At 34.2% G+C, this 17,992-nt stretch overlaps 1 protein-coding gene across 2 annotated transcripts; it reads right to left on the reverse strand.

Annotated features, from left to right (window-relative positions):
* Positions 1 to 1,402: 1,402 nt before the first annotated feature.
* On the reverse strand, positions 1,403 to 16,315 carry LOC149835765 (FKBP-like peptidyl-prolyl cis-trans isomerase family protein). Of its 2 annotated transcripts, none has more exons than XM_090010654.1 (7): positions 15,963 to 16,315; positions 13,451 to 13,521; positions 13,233 to 13,319; positions 2,154 to 2,303; positions 1,978 to 2,037; positions 1,815 to 1,885; positions 1,403 to 1,707 (listed from the first exon to the last, which is right to left on the reverse strand). In XM_090010654.1, exons 1-6 carry the CDS (start codon positions 16,216 to 16,218, stop codon positions 1,823 to 1,825), a joined length of 687 nt encoding a protein of 228 aa, XP_089866780.1. In that variant the 5' UTR covers positions 16,219 to 16,315; the 3' UTR covers positions 1,403 to 1,707; positions 1,815 to 1,822. The 2 variants fall into 2 exon arrangements, with proteins under 2 accessions (XP_089866780.1, XP_089866781.1); XM_090010655.1 differs by having other exon boundaries at positions 13,451 to 13,488; positions 15,963 to 16,311.
* Between the last annotated feature and the right edge of the window lie 1,677 nt (positions 16,316 to 17,992).

Here is a 17,992-nt window from a genome sequence, read left to right on the forward strand (position 1 = left end):
TAAATGCTTTCCTTAACTTATTTGCACAAGTTTGAGCAAAAATCTGGTCTGTTGGTAAATACACAAAAATCTTTCTTTATGCCTTTTCATGTATCCTCTTTTACGCAGATTTAGTTGCTTTGTTCTTGTCAGCCTACTTCTCTTCCTATAAATATTTAGATATGCCTATCTTTCAAGGGCGCCTCAAAGTCTTCTCTTTGTAACACTCTTATTTCTAAGTTTCAATGTCGGATTGAAGGTTGGCAAAGTTGTTTGTTGTCCATGCATGGCTATGGGGATTGTCCTTGTTAAAGTTGTGTTGTCTTCATTTCAAATTTTCTGAATGACGCACTCCCGATTGCCACATCTAGTTTATTAACAAAATGGAATCTATTATGTAGAAGTTTCTCTGCAGTGATCATGATGCTATTCATCATATCCATTTAATAAACTGGGAAATGGTTTGCAAACCTATTCAAGGAGGATTGGGTCCATGAGATTAATATGGCATTGTTAGCTAAAAGTGCATGGCATGCAGCTTCCAAAACTCATCACTCTTATATGGATTTAGTTCAGGCTAAGGTATCTAAGTTTGGAATCTATATGGCTTCCCTGCAAATCTACTGGTGGATCATGGGGATGGAAAATCATGAAAATATGGATTTCTGCTTTTAAAAAGACAAAAGGTCGTTGGCAAGTTGGTGATAGGAAAAACGTAGAATCCTGGTTTGATCCTTGGGTAAGTAACTTTCCGCTCATTAGTCTATATGAACGACACCTTAGCTTGGAACTTTATAAGCTGTTGCATCTTATTTCATTGAAAGAAGTGGTTGAGGAATATGGTGATGTCTTGCGATATATTCAGCTTGTTCTCCTTCCCACCACACTTGAGATCATGGTGAATCAGGCCTTGAGTTGCAATGCTAACAGGGATCTATGGCTGTGGGACTCATCCTCCACTGCCACCTCTAAAGCAGTCTGGGAATCTATTTCGTGTTAAAGGTGTGAATTTTCCTATGCACAAATTGATTTGGGTCAAAGGTCATTCCCCGCTAGCAGCACCCACTTTTAGACTTGGCCTTGCTAATGCCTTAATGTCTCCCCCTCTTATAAATTCTCTCCATCAATAGGGTGCAGTTAAATTTTCTGATCGCAGTTGGATAGTTGCTTTTTAACTAGTCATTTGCAAAATTTGAGAGACAAGGAATGCTGCTCTTTTTATATTCTTCCGTAGATCAAATAGTAGTTAGTTATCTTCCACCAGAAAATGGAAAATGCTTAGTTTGAGCTGAGCGAGGGATAGAACAAATATTATTATGGATTCTTAGTTATTATATCTGTTCATTGAACAAGTGAAATGAAGCAACCAGAAATATCATCTTTGTATACACGTGTTAAAGCAAATACAATAGAAGCATCAACATTTTAATGCACTCAAACATCTTATTCAAAAGTAATTTTTTTGGGACCGAGGATAAAAATATAACAAAAGAAAAAACTTGAATGAACAAGTTCAACAAGGAAAGTCCAAAGAAAAAAATAAAAATAAAATAAGCAATTCAGCCTTTCTCAGTCAAAATAAAAAGAGTTGGGCCTTTATGCATTGCACTGGCTCTTCAACCCTGGCGAGGTTTCTTTCACGAATACGCTTTGACAGAGTCAATTTGAACAATTGACAAAACTTCAAATTATTTGATTTCACAATTGACCAATCTTCGAGCAGCACTCCTAGCAGCAAATCCCGCAGAATATGAAAGTCAATATGTATATACTCACCAATAAAAGTTAAAGATATAGAAAGAATAGGCCATCAAGAAAAGAACCATAGCATTTACCATCTGAACTACTTTGAGGGTGATGATATTACTTCTAGAAGTTCCACATTCATTTGAAAAGTTTCCCCTGGCTGCAAATGGTAGGCAAAATTTGCTCATGATATTCTACAGTCCAAGAAAAATTTCAAAATAGTTTGATGCAAACAAATATCTTGGCCTTTACCGGTATTTCATTCATTCCCCTTTTACCATATCCAGCCTCAGGAGGGACGATTATGGTTCTCTGCAAGTACATCTTTTCCATTAGTGAAGGAAGAAATGGTATTGATTAGGAACAAAAATATTCAAAATACAATTATGAATTTCTAATCAATGACTATGGTGCATGATAATTTTGACCTTCCCTCCAACTTTCATCCCTTCAGTTATTGAGTACATGGCAGCAGGTGGCTTTGGAGCAGCCTGGGCAGAAAATAGACCATTGGCATTGTCTACATATTCTCGTTTCCGCTCCTTCCCTGGGGGTGCTCCAACAGTGAATTCATATGGCTACTCAAGAACAGAACATATTCATCAGTAGTTTCACAGCAAGTTAGCAATAACCACCACAATTTGACAGCCCAGAAACTTAGATGATTTAGCTATTGACCATGATCTCAATTTCCCTAAATTGTCCGAGAGATGCAGCCAGACAAAACGGGCATCATCTGAGTAACGTTGCTCTTCAATAAGACTGACAGTGATTTCACAATCACTGAAGTAAAGGACAGTTCATTAGTACTTTTGGCATCAACTTATCGGCTCCAGAAAAGCATAATATTTTGGGAAGTTTGACAACTTATTCATGGGTTATGGCCCGACTCACACTGGGTGTTTTGACTGACAGTCTGGGACTGGCTAAATTGGTGGCTCAGTCTGAGAGATGGCAAAGTTGGAACAAGTCATTATAACCTGGAATCAACCTCTGTCTTGGTTGACAATACTCAGAAAGTCGTTGCAGGCATAAATCCATTGCAGGTTCCACCTTGCCATGTTTGGAGTTGAATAGACTTAAGGCTAATCAAAGCGCTAAGTTGGTTTACCAATCTCTAACGTGCTAACAATGGTAACTCTTAACATGGAATCATGCGGCCTGCACTTGCAAGTACATGCATTCTTTTGAAAAGAGCAATGATCACATTGCTATGCTGAACACATCTAAGACATATAGGTCATGATCACGTGTAATTATGTACTATAAATATATATTTATACATATACAATAATAAGTATATATATATATATTATTTTTTATTAGTTATTATTTTTGGGACTGTTTTGGACTTAGTCAAACTAAGTTTGACTAAGCCCCCCAGCCCCCAACGGCTAGATTTCTAGCCGTTGGGCTCTCCCAAGTCCCAACAGTTAGAAATCTAGCCGTTGGGAATGGGCCTTCTTCCCTTTCTTTTTTTCTTCTTCCCTCTAACTCCCTTTTATGAATGTGTATATAGGGGTCTTCCCCTCCTTGTAATGTACGCTTTTGAGCACTCTTTTCATTGAATAAAATATATATTTTATATTGTCTTCTTGTGTATCCCCTTTGTGGGATTTGTGAGTGTGTTATTTTAGAACATTTTGTGGTTCCCTTTGTGAGTGTTATAAGTGTGTTGCTTAGATTGGTGGACTTTTGGTTTGTGATTGAAGCCTCCTTGAATCATTACATGGTATCAGAACTTGGAAGTATTAACGCTCATTTGAAGACTCTTCTTCAATGTTTTGGTGATCTTAAAAGTGTTCAAGTGATCATGTGAATCATTGGTGGAGGAGTGCTTGTGTTCCTCATATTGTCTCTCATTTCTCCTCCTCTTCTCTCTTCTTTCTTTATCCTTCTCTTTCGCTCTTCCTCTCTTAGCCCTTGTAAAAAATGGATTACAATAATAATGTCACTGTTAAACCCATAAAACTCAATGATTTTAATTATGTAACATGGGTTTCTATTATGAAGCACCTTATTTGGTAAAAAGGGTTGTGGGGACTAGTAGATGGATCTCATCCGAAACCCAAGCTAGTTCTCACTAAGGTAGGGAGTGAGAAAGAGGTACCTCTAACCGAAAATGAGAAAGCTAAGGCTATAATAACTTATGAGAAGAAGTGAAAGAAATTGAGGATGGGACATGCCAAGATCAATTCTTCGCTTATTAGTAGTGTGGATGTGAAAAAATATTCAAGTCTTGCAAAATTTGAGCATGCTAACAAGGCTTGGGATTATCTTAAGAGAATGTACTCCTAAAGATATTGCACATATATGCAATGTACAAGATAGAGTTCAGACCATGGTCCAAGGAGATAAAACTATTAGAGAATACTATAATGACCTATCCAAACTTTGAAAAGAATTGGTTCTTCTAGAGCTAAAATGACATTGTCCCAAAGATATAGAACTTTGCCAAAGACAAATAGATACAGAACATTTTTACCAATTCATTAATGGTCTAAGACTGAAATTTGAATATAAAAGTCTATTCTTCTCTATAGAGAAAAAATTTCCTCTATTGAAGATACTATAGAAGAGTTGAGTATGGAAGAAAATAGATTGAAAAAGCATGTGAGCAAAAGTGAAGATGACTTGGTATTAGCCATTTCTAGACCGAGAAACTATGTTTGTGCATATAAGTCATCTCACTATAGAAGACAAGAAAATGAATATGAGAGAAAGAAAATCATTTGTTATTATTGTCATGAACCGAAACCGAAACACACTGTGCCCTAATGTCCTAAACTAAAAGGGACATTTGAAAAGAAGGTTGCTTCGGTTGGCTCTCCACAAGAGTTAAAAGACAAGGATATCGCCACAACCCAAGAATCATCTATTCTAAGCATGCCTCTAACCCAATTAGTTGAATCCGTTCAACCTTTTCTTAGAGGATCATCTTTCTCAGTTGGGGCGACAATATCATCTTATTTAGACCTAGGTAAGATTCTTTAGCTTCTTGATTCTGGTGCATCTTTTCATATGACCCCAAACTATGATATTTTATTCAAATGTTATAGCAACTCAAGTGTGTCAAATTTTTTCACGGTCGATGGTATGTCTCTTGAAATCAAATAAATAGGAAGTTTTGAAAATGATTTTTCAAACTCCAAAAAAATTCTCGTTCCAAAAATTAGATACATTTTTAAATTAAATTTAAATCTTTTATCCGTATCTCAAATATCTGATTATGGTTGTAATATCTCCTTTTCTTTAAATGAATGTTTGGCACAAGATTGCCAATCAAGAAGCTAATTAGGCAAGGCCATAGAGAGGGAGGTCTCTACTATATGGATTTTTTGGAGATACCGAAAGATGCTTTTTCTTGTAATGTCTAAAAAATAGATTTAAATTTGTGGCATATAAGATTAGGACATCCTAGTTTATCTAAAATCCAATATTTTTCCAGTTTGAATTTTTTTTATAATATTAATGATTTCACTTGTGAAGACTGTGTTCTTGGAAAAATGAAAAGATTGTCATTTAAAGATAGAACTGGTTCATTCGGATGTTTGGGGTTCAACATCAGTTGTGTCTAATGGTGGATATGTTAAGATTAGTGTATTATAATTTATAAGTATATATATACATATATATATATAAATTATTTAATATATATTGTAATAATAAAATATATTATATATATATATATATATATATATATATATATATATATATATATATATATATATATATATATATATATATATATATATATATATATATGGGAGTCAAGTCAAACTAGCTTTGACTTGCTCCCAACAGCTAGAACTCTAGCCATTAGGAGCTAGTCAAACTAGCTTGACTAACTCCCAATGGCTAGAATTCTAGCTGTTGGGAGCTCTCTCCCATGCTTTTATGAGAGAGGTCTTCCCCTCTTTATTTCTTTTCTTCTCCCCTTCTTTCCTCTACCTTTTTCTATAAATATGGATGGGTGTGTGCCTTTGTAAAGTGAGAGAGTGATGGGTAATATTAGGGTTGTGTATTATTTTTTCTTTGAGTGCATTGTAGTGAGGCTTGAATGTACTTTTATTTTTTATTTCTTTTAATGTCCATTGTGAATAAAATTATTTATTTACATTTTGATATGTGTTTTTTAATTCTTAAGTTTGTTGTTTAAATGTATAATGTTTTGAGTCTTAGAGATCATCATAGAGTGCATTGGAATCTGCACCATTTCGTAACATGGTATCAGAGCAAGGCATTGAGATCTTGGAAATGATTCGTATTAACAAATGAAATGGATTCAAAGATTTCACATTTTGGTATGTATCTTTGGCTTATTGTTTTTTATACGTAGGGTAAGTTTTAAAAAAAGGAGTTATATTAAAAATAAATATTTTTGTGATGTTTTAATATGTCTTAGATTATGGATGTGTAGTGAAAAACTATATTTTGCATATGCTTTTACACACTCATTTCATTTGAACAAAAATATTCTTTTTTATATATATTTTGCCTTATTCTATATCCTCGTGTGGGATTTGTGATTGTATTCTTGTAAAACACCTCTTTTTGGTTCCCTTTGTGGGTATTGTGAGTGTGTTCCTTAGAGAACACCTTTGTAGTTATCTACCCAAGTTGAATATGTGGCTTCTTATAATATTATGTATTTTGCAAAATACTAAAATTTATATTTCTTAACATATGTATGGACTATCTTTAAATTTTTTTAATATATTATGATGTGATCAAGCATAATCTTTTATCGTGATCTATTTCTAATGAGGCCTTTTTGAATATGTTATTTCATATATATTTGAGCAATATTGCTCTATTAAGTAGAGATTATTTTCAAATGACACGTGTTGGACTAAGATTTTCTTTTTGGTATATGCCTTAATTATTGAAAGGCATAAGCACGACTTGTTATCGTATAAAAAATGTGTTTATCTTTTGTGATTTCTCTTTTGCGTATTGATATTCTATATCATGCTTATTGAAAATGTTACATTATGAGAAAAATCTCTTGTTTAGTGTAATCACATATATATGGATCCATATAGCTCTTTGGGAATCTTCATTTGATTGTCTTCAATTGCTTCATAATAGACTTATGATTATCTCAAACTTCTTAGTCATATGTGTTGTTCTCTTTAATGAGATTTATTGATCTTTTGTATGTGATGTGCTTAGTTCACTTGGTTCTCATTGGTGGATTTATGATTTTTTGAAGGATTCTTAAACTTCATAATTCCGCCACCTCTATGAAGAGTGTTTATATTGTGCATCACTCGTTATTTGCTTATTCAAGATTGTAAAAATTGTCATGAGACATCTTGTATTGCATATAATTGCATTCATTGACATATTGTTGTGCATATGATTGCACTAATTTTTATATTAAAGTTCTAACCTAACTTTTTTTGGATTTGATTTGAAACTTATCTTTTCAAATCGGATATTTGATATGAACTCACTTATTTGGAAATTGAATTATGTAAGCATGTATTGCCTTTTTATGACATTTTGATTTGTCCATCACAAATTTTTATATAATGCATCATTTCTCTTGGACTTGTTGTTGGGTCAGGGTTAGCCGTTGAGGTGAGTTGTATATGCACCTCATGTCATCTTATCAATCTAGATTTTCAAAGTTTATGTGTCGTGTTGATACCAGTCTTAGATCTGATTAATAGTTGACTGGCCTCTGAAACTATATATGCTTTTGTTGATTCAGAGATGTTTGTTGGGGTGAGTTGTGTGCACTTCGTTTTATGTCAATTTAGATTGTCAACTTGTGGTTTGGCTTTAACTAACAGTTGTTTGATCTTTGGATCAGAGTGTGGTGTTTCACTTATTTGTTGTATGGCCATTATTATTATGGATGCTTATAACTCTGTCTAGCTGTGATGTTTATCTATTTTTTAAACCATGGTGTGTCAAAAGATTGTTAAAATTGATATTCTTATTGATGACATTAGTGTGTTTCCATTATAAGCCTTCTTGCATCGGGTGTCTTCTCTTTTTTATGCCTCTTATCTAAGTGTCATTATATGTATACAAGAAATGTTTGTTCACACCTTCGTGTGTGTTTTTAGCCCTTTGTTGGCATTAAGATTATACTCTTAATCTAGTTGTTGATACACTTAATTTTTGTGTGATATGTAGACAAGAGATATTTATTTACACCTTCGTGTGTATTTTTAGCTCATTGTTGGCATTATACTCTTGATCTAGTCGTCAATACACTTGATTTTTTAGTGTCATTATATGTAGACAAGATATGTTTATTCACACCTTCGTGTGTGATTTTAACCCATTATTGGCATTATACTCTTGATCTAGTCGCTGATACACTTGATTTTTAAGTGTCATATATAGACAAGAGATGTTTATTCACACCTTCGTGTGTAATTTTAGCCCATTGTTGGCATTATACCTTTGATCTAGTCGCAGATACACTTGATTTTTTAGTGTCATTATATATAGACAAGAGATGTTTATTCACACCTTCATGTATGATTTTAGCCCTTCGTTGACATTATGCGCTTATTCTAGTCGATGATACACTTGATGTTTGAGGTTTGGAGGCCTAGGAGATGATTGTTTGTGGTGGTCAAACTAATGTTTTAATTTGCAAAATTCATTCATTACGATGAGTGAAATTTTTTAAAATCTCTTCATAATTTTTCCTAAACTCATTTGCTCTTTTATGAAAAATGGTTGTTGAAATATTTTCATGCATTTTGTATTATGCTTTAGTTGCATGAGTTATTCTATGATTGATTGTCTTGCATAATTTATATAAGTTTATGCTTTTTTTGAGCATATATTTATTAAAGAATACATTTTTTACTTGCTCGTGTTGCCCTTTGTTGGCTCTATGTGTATGCCCATAGTGACTATTATGTGCATTTGATTGCTTTTGAGTGCTTGGGCACTTCTATTGTATTTGTGTAAATCCTTATTGGGATTCTTTTTTTTTGCTTATTTCCAAGCATATGTTCTTGAAAGATTGTTTATTGATTATTGGTCCATATGTGACTTATTCATTGGTTCTAAATTATTGCATGATTTATTCATATATACATTAGTTGTTGGTTTAAATATTGATTTTAATTTATCCATGCCTATTTATATCTTCGGCTATGAAAAGATTATTTGTTATTGAGTTATTCCTTCATAGTATTAATAATGATGAAAATCTATTATTTCTATACATCAATGTCTTTTGTGATAAATATATATGTGCATGATTTTCATTGTTTGCATCTCTCTTAATATTATTCTATTATGGTCGAGTTTGTCAATGACTATCATGTTTGTAGTTAATGACTATATTCTTACTTTTAGCGATTTTGAAAAAAATGTTAAATTGACTTATTTTGTAAGTATCTTATGTTTCTGTGTTTGGCCATTCTCTCTCCATAATATATATATATATATACATATATATATATTTCTTGTTAGATTGCTCTTGTTTTTCTTTCTTTACAGGTTCTTTAAATATTGACGGTATGATTGATTCTAAAGATATTTCGAGAATATCAAGGATTGATGATATTGAAGATCTTTTATATAATAGAGTATATGATTGAGCACCCATTAAAGAGGCGCCAAATAGAAGAACTTTATGAAGTCTATGAGAATGTCTTGAGTAATGAGTTTCTTCTTTTATAATTTCAAACTTACACTGAGACATTGTAAGTTTGAGGGGGGTGTTAAGATTAATGTAATATAAGTATATATAATATATACATATATATATATATATATGCATATGTATACGTATATATATATATTATAATAATATATATTATATATATTGTAAATATATATAATATATATATGGGAGTCAAGTTAAACTAGCTTTGACTTGCTTCCAACGGCTAGAATTCTAGCCGTTGGGAGCTCTCTCCCATGCTTTTATGAGAGAGGTCTTCCCCACTTTATTTATTTTCTTCTCCCCTTTTTTCCTCTACCTTTCTCTATAAATATGGGTGGATGTGTGCCTTTGTAAAGTGAGAGAGTGATGGGCAGTATTAGGGTTGTATATTATTTTTTTCAGTGCATTATAGTGAGGCTTGAAAGTAATTTTATTTTATATTTTTTTAATGTCTATTATGAATAAAATTATTTATTTACATTTTGATGTGTTAAATGTATAATGTTTTGAGTCTTGGAGATCATCATGGAGTGCACTGGAATTTGCACCATTTCTTGACAGGATATGCATACTATGTTATTTTTGTGGATGACTTTACTAGACATACTTGGATTTACTTCCTTAAGCATAAATTTGAAGTATTTTCTTATTTTCAAAATTTTCATAAGATGGTCAAAAATAGATTTGAAAATGATATTTCTACATTTTGTACTGATTCACAAAAAGAATTTTTGTCAAATGAATTTAAAAATTATCTTCACTCACATGGCATCACACATCAAAGATCTCGTCCACACACACCACAACAAAATGGCTTAGCTGAGAGAAAACATAGACACATTATTGGAACTTCAAGGACTTTACTTATTGCTAACTATATGCTTAAAGATTTTTGGGCAGAAGTTGTCATGACTGTTGTTTATCTTATAAACATAATGCCATCTTCTTTTTTGCACAATATCTCACTGGTAGAAAAACTCTTTAAACTCACCTCTTTATTCAAGATTACGAACTTTTGGTTGCAAATGTTTTATTTTTACCAATAAGAATGATAAATTTTCTCCTAAAGCTATTCTTTGTGCCTTTTTTGGTTACGAAGATAACAAAAAAAGATATAGGTTTTATGATTCTAAAAATGAAAAATTATACATCTCTTGAAATGTAACCTTATTGGAAAAAGAATATTTTTTTTTAATAAGGATCAACTGAAGGAAGTAACCGAGTACTGTTTTTTGTTTGATCTTATTTCAAAACAAGATATTGGCAACTGTGATTGCAAGCATGATTTGAACAACGTTATTGAATCTAGCGACTTTGAATCACTTGATGAATTGCCCCACAATGGTCAAACTTGTATTCAATATTCTAGGAGGAAAATCAAAATCCTCTATGTGCACTTGAAAAGTTTTCTAACCTTAATAAAGATGAATTGCAAACTAGGAAATCATCTAGAGTATCAAAACCCCGATTAAAGTTTGTATCCTATGATTTGTTTTCTTCAAAATACCAAGCGTGCATAGCCCTAATTCACTCATATGTAAAACCCTCATCTTACGCTCAAGCCAAAGAACAACTTGAATGGGTTAAAGCTATGAGGGTAAAACTTGAAGCTTTGAAAAATGCTTAAACTTGTTCTATTCAAAACCTTCCACCAAGAAAGAAACCCATAGGTTGTAGATGGGTATATAAAATGAAAACCAAAAGTGATGAAACCCTTGAGTGATATAAAGTCAAGTTAGTTGCAAAAGGATATTTGCAAGAATATGGCATTGATTATGAAGAAACCCTTGCACCAATTGTCCACATGATTACAATTAGAACTCTTATTGCAGTGACTTTAATTAAAAACTGGTCTATACACCAAATGGATGTTTAAAACATCTTTTTAAATGAAAATCTTATAAAAGAAGTGTACATGGAGGCACCCCTTGATATAAGTCTTCCTCAAGGAAAGACTCTTCGCCTACATAAGGTACCTAAAGCCTGTTATGATAGATTTAGAAAAAATAAGTTTGATATTGGTTTTAGATCTTACTTGACTGACACTACTTTGTTTGTTAAGGATTCTAATGTAGGTATTGTCATTTTGCTGCTCTATGTAGATGATATGATAGTCACTAGAGGCGACAAACAAGGAGCTCAAAATATTAAAACTAATTTTGAAATGACTGAGAGGTTTTTTATAATACTTTTTCGATATAGAAGTCACTTATTCCCCTAAAGGGTATTTATTATCTCAATCTAAATTTGCTTTTGATATTATTCACAAATCTGGAATCATAGATGACAGAAACATTGACACTCCAAAAATGACAAATGTCAAGATGAAGATCGATGATAGGGAGCCTCTGGATGATCCAACCACTTATTGGCAACTTATTGGAGTTCTTTCTTACTCATCTATTATGAGGCCTGATATAACACACGTTGTGCACACAACTAATCAATTTCAGCATGCTCCCATATCTGTTCACATGGGAGCTATTTTGCGTTTTATTAGATATCATAAAAATTCTATTTCTAGAGGCCCTTTTATGTTGTCTACGTCTGCACTAAACTTACTTGCATATATCGATGCAGATTGAGGAAGAGATTCCAACAATAAGCACTCAACCACAAGTTTCAGTGCTTTTTTAGGTGAATCGCTAATATCGTGAAGGTGGAAAAAGTAGCATAAGGTCTCTATTTCTTCAATTGAAGCCGAGTATCGGACTATGGCAACAACCACAATAGAGGTGGTTTGGCTGAGAAAACAGCTGGCTGATATGGGAGTCCCTATACTAAGAGCATCAAAGTTATGCTACGACAATAAGAGTGCTATTTACATTGCCAGCAACAACACTTTTCACGAAAGAACAAGGCACATTAAGATGGACTGTCATTATGTGCAAAAGGAATACCTTTAAGGGATCATTGATTTGTCTTATGTCATATCAGAGTACCAATTGTCAAACTTCTTCACCAAACCTCTCTCTTCTCCTATATTTCACTTTCTTCTAGGCAAACTTTCGGTTATTCTACTCTAAGTTTGAGGGAGAGTGTTAAACTGTACATGGATAATTATGTACTATATATATTATGCATATACAATAATATGTATATATATATGTACATTTTATTTTTTATTAGTTATTATTTTTGGGACTGTTTTTGACTAAGTCCCCAAGCCCCCAATAGCTAGATTTTTAGCCGTTGGGCTCTCCCAACAGCTGGAAATCTAGCCATTGGGAATGGGCCTTCTTCCTTTTTTTTTTTGTCTTCTTTCCTCTAACTCCCCTTTATGAATGTGTATATATAGGTGTCTTCTCTTCCTTGTAATATATGCTTTTGAGCACACTCTTTTTATTGAATAAAATATATATTTTATATTGTCTTCTTGTGTATCCCCTTTGTGGGATTTGTGAGTGTATTCTTTTATAACACTTTATGGTTTCCTTTGTGGGTGTTGTAAGTGTGTTCCTTAAAGAACACTTTTGTTATACACTCAAGTTGAAGATTGGTGGACTTTTGGTTCGTGATTGAAGCTTCCTTGAATCATTACATATTGCCTATGTCACATGGGTGCGGGTGCGACACGGGTGCGGCGCAATTTCAAAAATTTTGAACACAGGGACTCAGCTATATATAAGACTCGGTCAAAGTTGTGCCCATTAGGGTACAAGTGATGAGTTGTGAAGCTTGATTGCGTTGACCGCACCCAGGGTCGGGTTGACCGAGTCCGAGCCGCACCCGTGTCCACACCCGTGTCGACGCGGGTGCGGCGACCTTGGAGCCGAGTCCGTGTGACATAGCATATTGCGTGCCCTAGGATCCATCACTCCTAGTCCTAATTATAGCTCTTTAGAATAAAGAAGATAACCTGAGCGATAACGCGATTACCAGCCAAAAGTTTTGATTCACGACTTGATACTGCAGTAATACCACGATAAATGCAGTCAAAGTGCACCTGCAATTGGTGTGAACAACAAAGAGATGGAGTGAGTTAGCACTAGAATAAAAAAGGGAAAAAACAAGGACCAACAAAAGCAAGTACTTGAGAGGAAAAAGTGAGATATGCATTTATGTTCAGGAACATACCCGGACGGTTGAACCTTTCTCAGCCACAGAGCCCTTCCCTTCAATGAGATCAAAATATTTCAACCCATCGGCTGAATTGTAAGTTGATAGAAGCAATATGCAGAGTGTTCAAGATAGAAGAGAATGATTAATTATTTAATACATGGATTCAAAAAGGAGATCTAAGATGCAATAGAACATCAGAAACCGTGAGTATTTGTTGCTTTAAAATGCTACAAAACCTCTCCAACAAATTATGAACATTACGAGTTACTTGGAAAGAAAAAAAGTAGTAGATGAAAGAAACTTAGACAAAGCTCAACTGAATCTTTGAGCAAAAAAATATATATATAGAAAAAAAAATCATGAAACAACTCGAGAGTGAAAATCACACCAAAAACTTTATTGTATTCCTGAGAAGTATTATTATCTGGGAATAAAATATTAATTCTATTTTGCAAGGGAACTAAGGGTTAAACCAAAAGAATGATATCCTGCACAGAAAATGTAATAAAACAATTTCATCAAAGTAGGCCATAGCACTATACCTAAGTAAATAATAATGAAATCCTATTATGCTTCTGACATTGCCAAGAAAATAAAATCACTGAACAGATGCACAATCATGCAGTCAATCTATGACCAATAAGATCATTCTACCAGTCAAAATCAATGTGAAAACTATAGGACTTCCACAGGATGCCAGAATGTAAGGGTCATTACAAAATGTTGCATCTTTCTTGTTCATTCTGGAATACTTGCAACATAATACACATCCTTCAAGTGCAACATAGGAAATACACAAGATGTTGGTCATCGAGGGCAAATGGATTTTCTATGTGTATGTGGATGAATGTGTGGTGGTGGGAGCTGGAGTCATTTGTTATCTCTCCTATTCACCATTGGCATCAATGTGAAGGAAATAGCTTCAGGAGAGGACTCCGAATTAACCAACTACTTTTTGTGGCGCTAACAAAGGACACTGATGTTTTTTTTCTGAAGAACATACACGAATTAAAACAACTGAGACAGAGGGGAATGGGAATCAGAGCTGCACACGTAGCCACATAGTTTCCTTTCTTATTTTTCTTAACGATTTGATTTCCTCATAGTTAGATGAAACAACCTGATACATGCATACACAAATATGCACATATACACACATAGCTGGTTTTAATATAATAAAAAGTTAATTGATGACAGAAATGCTTGATTGCCTACAACTTAAAATGACCGGCTCACTTAGCCACCACTGAGCATTGAGCCATAGAAAAATTTGTCTTAAGTCATCCAAATTAAAAAGGTGCTCCAAAAGCAAGAATTATATCAAAGTTATCTATCAATGAATAAATCCTTCATATCCTTTCAAAATTCATCAGTTTATAGTTTTAAAAAATGCAATAAAAACCTAAATTAACCCCACATTGCTGGAAGCATCTCCCTTGCCAATTGGAACACTACACTTGATCTTGAAATCATAGACTTGATCTTGAAACTAGTGATGCACATTCCTAGTTCCTTGAAAAGTCGACGACTAAGCACTTATGCCTCAGAATTTCTAGGTAGAATGGATAAATCCTGATTTCTTATAAAACTTATAAGTACATGTAAACCCTTGGTTTATGCTAATGTACAAACTGAAAACTGGAGTTTCCATGAATATCGTTTTTTAGATTGTAAAGTCATCAAGTCCTAATGGGATATCAGTCACCGATCGAAACTTGAACTAATTGCTCCAATGGAATTTTAACTGGAAATTTATGAGCATGACTGCATGAGACTAGACATATAGAGGGAGAAAAGATTGATTGAAAATCAAATAGTCACAAATAGAAGCTCTGTATAATGCAAACATGTTGATGCTCAACAAATACCAGATATTTTAGGCAGAAAATATTTCGTTTGTGTTAAACAATAAAGAATGCTTCAGAACTTTGGACCTGATCATCAAATTGATACAAAGGAAATCACTTGATTATAATCAACTTCTCATCTCTTCTAACCACTTTAGGTTTGACGCCATTATTCTACTATATAAAAGAACAGTTACAAAAAACAACAGCAATTCTATTTCCTTTTTTGTATAATTTATTGTAGACGCTTCAATGGAAGCAAACAATTGATGTCCAGATAAATATGCTTGGATCATAAGAAATAAAAAAATCACAGGAATTATTTCCCAAATTGCCAAATAGGTTGTTTCATTTCACAAGTACACACAGAACATGTTTGGGTTACCCCAGAAAATTCAACCAAGTTCAAGAACTTGTTCACATAAACAGAAATTTCAGAAAAAAACAAAAGGAAATCTAACCACATATTCATCTTGATGGAATCTGGAAAAGGAATTAGATTTGCTGTTTTTTCATCATAAACTTTATCTTAGCACTAAGAAATTGACTAATGAATCACCTTTGCGGTTTTCTACCCGGTTATCCAAAAGAGAGTTGCGGAATGCTACAACATTCATGGAAAAATGCAACCATATGGAATTGCAGTGAAGACGGGAATTCTGAGATGGGCATTGCCTTACCGCTAAGACTGTAATCTTCAATAGGTATTGCCTTCTTCACCCTGCGCTCTCTAGCCAGTGAAGGAGGAGAGGGTGCAATGAGGTTGAGGGAGAGAGCAGTGAGGAGGATCGACCGCCTCCTGATGTTGGGCATCAGAGAAGATGGGATTTCCGAGGTGGATTTCCTCTGATTAGTGGAGATTTCAACTGAGGAGTCGAAATTCATGAGCGAGAGATGGGGAGGCCGAGAGAGGCGTGGCGGCAACAAGGTAGCCATTATAGCCGTTGGGAAATGGAAATTGGAATGGGATAAACCAGGAAGGCCCTTTTTGGTTCTTGTATTGTACCTTCAGATGATATCCATTTCCACGACTACAAAATAGTATCCTCGAGTATTTTCAACGAAGATAGAGAGAAAATGGACCCTCACAGAACCGAATCGGGTTGGATTGGCCCATGCATAGGTCTCATGGTCATAGTACTAAATAGTCTTAGGGCAGGCTGGTTAAAGCATAACGGTGCAAATGGAATGGATACTGGATCATGCCAGATCCGAATATGAATATGAAATGCAATCATGAATTTGGATCTGAATTGGACCTGATCAAATAGAATTTAACCTGAATTTGAAATATTCGTGGTGATACTGGATCTGGTAGAAGAAAAAAGAGAGTAAGAACAAAGCTCTTTACATGTGAAAAATGCAATCCGATTGGATTTTGATCGTCTGAATTAGATCTGACCTAAAGTGCTGATTGGAATTTGAAAATAATTCGATGTAACACATCTGGATATACATGGCATGTGGGACTTGGATACCTCATGGCCAATTCTTGGACCCCAAATGGAGTTGGTTTAGAGCTGACTAACTTGAAATTCAAGTAGTTGAAGTGGAGTGACAACTGCACCTGAACACCCTCCATCTCACTGTTGGGCCCCACAGCTGATAGCCTGTGCAATGTGATTGGGCCGGATCTGCCCTCTAAAACTAGACGCTTCTAAACCTTACAAGAAGCTTACTTCAAAAAGTGGAAAGCTGGCTTAGAAAAAGAAACTTGCTTGCTAGTGAAAAAATCTGTTTCATAAAGTTTACAATTTATAATTCTATTTATGAAAACTACAAATATTGATACTAAAGTTTACAATTTATATTTCTATTTATGAAAACTACATATATTGATAATAAGACTTAAAATTCATTTTAAGTGAAAAACAGAGGTTCTAATTTACATTAATTTCTACTCCTTTCTATTGTTGTTTCTTCACGCACTTCCCCACATATTTTCTAAACTTTTCATGCTTCAAAAGTTTGGGCGTTTTTAAACAGTAGCTTCTTGCTTCACATTTCATAGATAACTTTCCCAAGAAGTTGGATGTAAGGAAAAGTACAAGGTCTTGTTGGGTTTCATGATCAAGGTGTGTGCAGTGAGGGGGAGCTCCAGGTTGACGGAGGAGAAGGGAAATTGAAGAATTTGGTAAACGGTCCGCTTCAAGGGAGATGTAATCGATACAAATATCGAACTGTCTTGAAGGGTGAAGGGGCTGGGCAAATATAGCCTCACTTGGGTAGTCGTTTCCCAAACATAATTATCTCATTAGATTCCCAAACATGTTAAGAATCCAATGAGTTGTCAGCCCACTACTATCTTAGTGGCTCATAACTCAAGGACCCATCACGTAAGTGGGTCATTAGATTCTTGACCCACTAATTTGCATCATTGGATTCTCTTATGAGATCCAACAATACATTCTGAATCTAATACCTGAATTCATATTTTAGAACTAATACCTAGGTCTAACATATGAGATATGGGTTCTATGAGTGAGACCCAATGGCCACACTGGATCCGTACTAGGGTCCAACATCTCTCACTTGGCCATATGGGGCGAACACCTACATTGTATCATAATTTGTGCATCATGTATTGCATATACACTTTATGACAAAACGTGCACAATTCTTTGGATTATATCACTATCTAGGTATGATGTTTTTCTCACATGCTATGGGTAATTTTTTCACATAGTCATGTGCATTTTCCATCATTCAT

Source organism: Nuphar pumila, chromosome 6 (assembly GCF_984573655.1).
Source record: "Nuphar pumila chromosome 6, dmNupPumi1.hap1.1, whole genome shotgun sequence".
Lineage (NCBI taxonomy): Eukaryota > Viridiplantae > Streptophyta > Magnoliopsida > Nymphaeales > Nymphaeaceae > Nuphar > Nuphar pumila.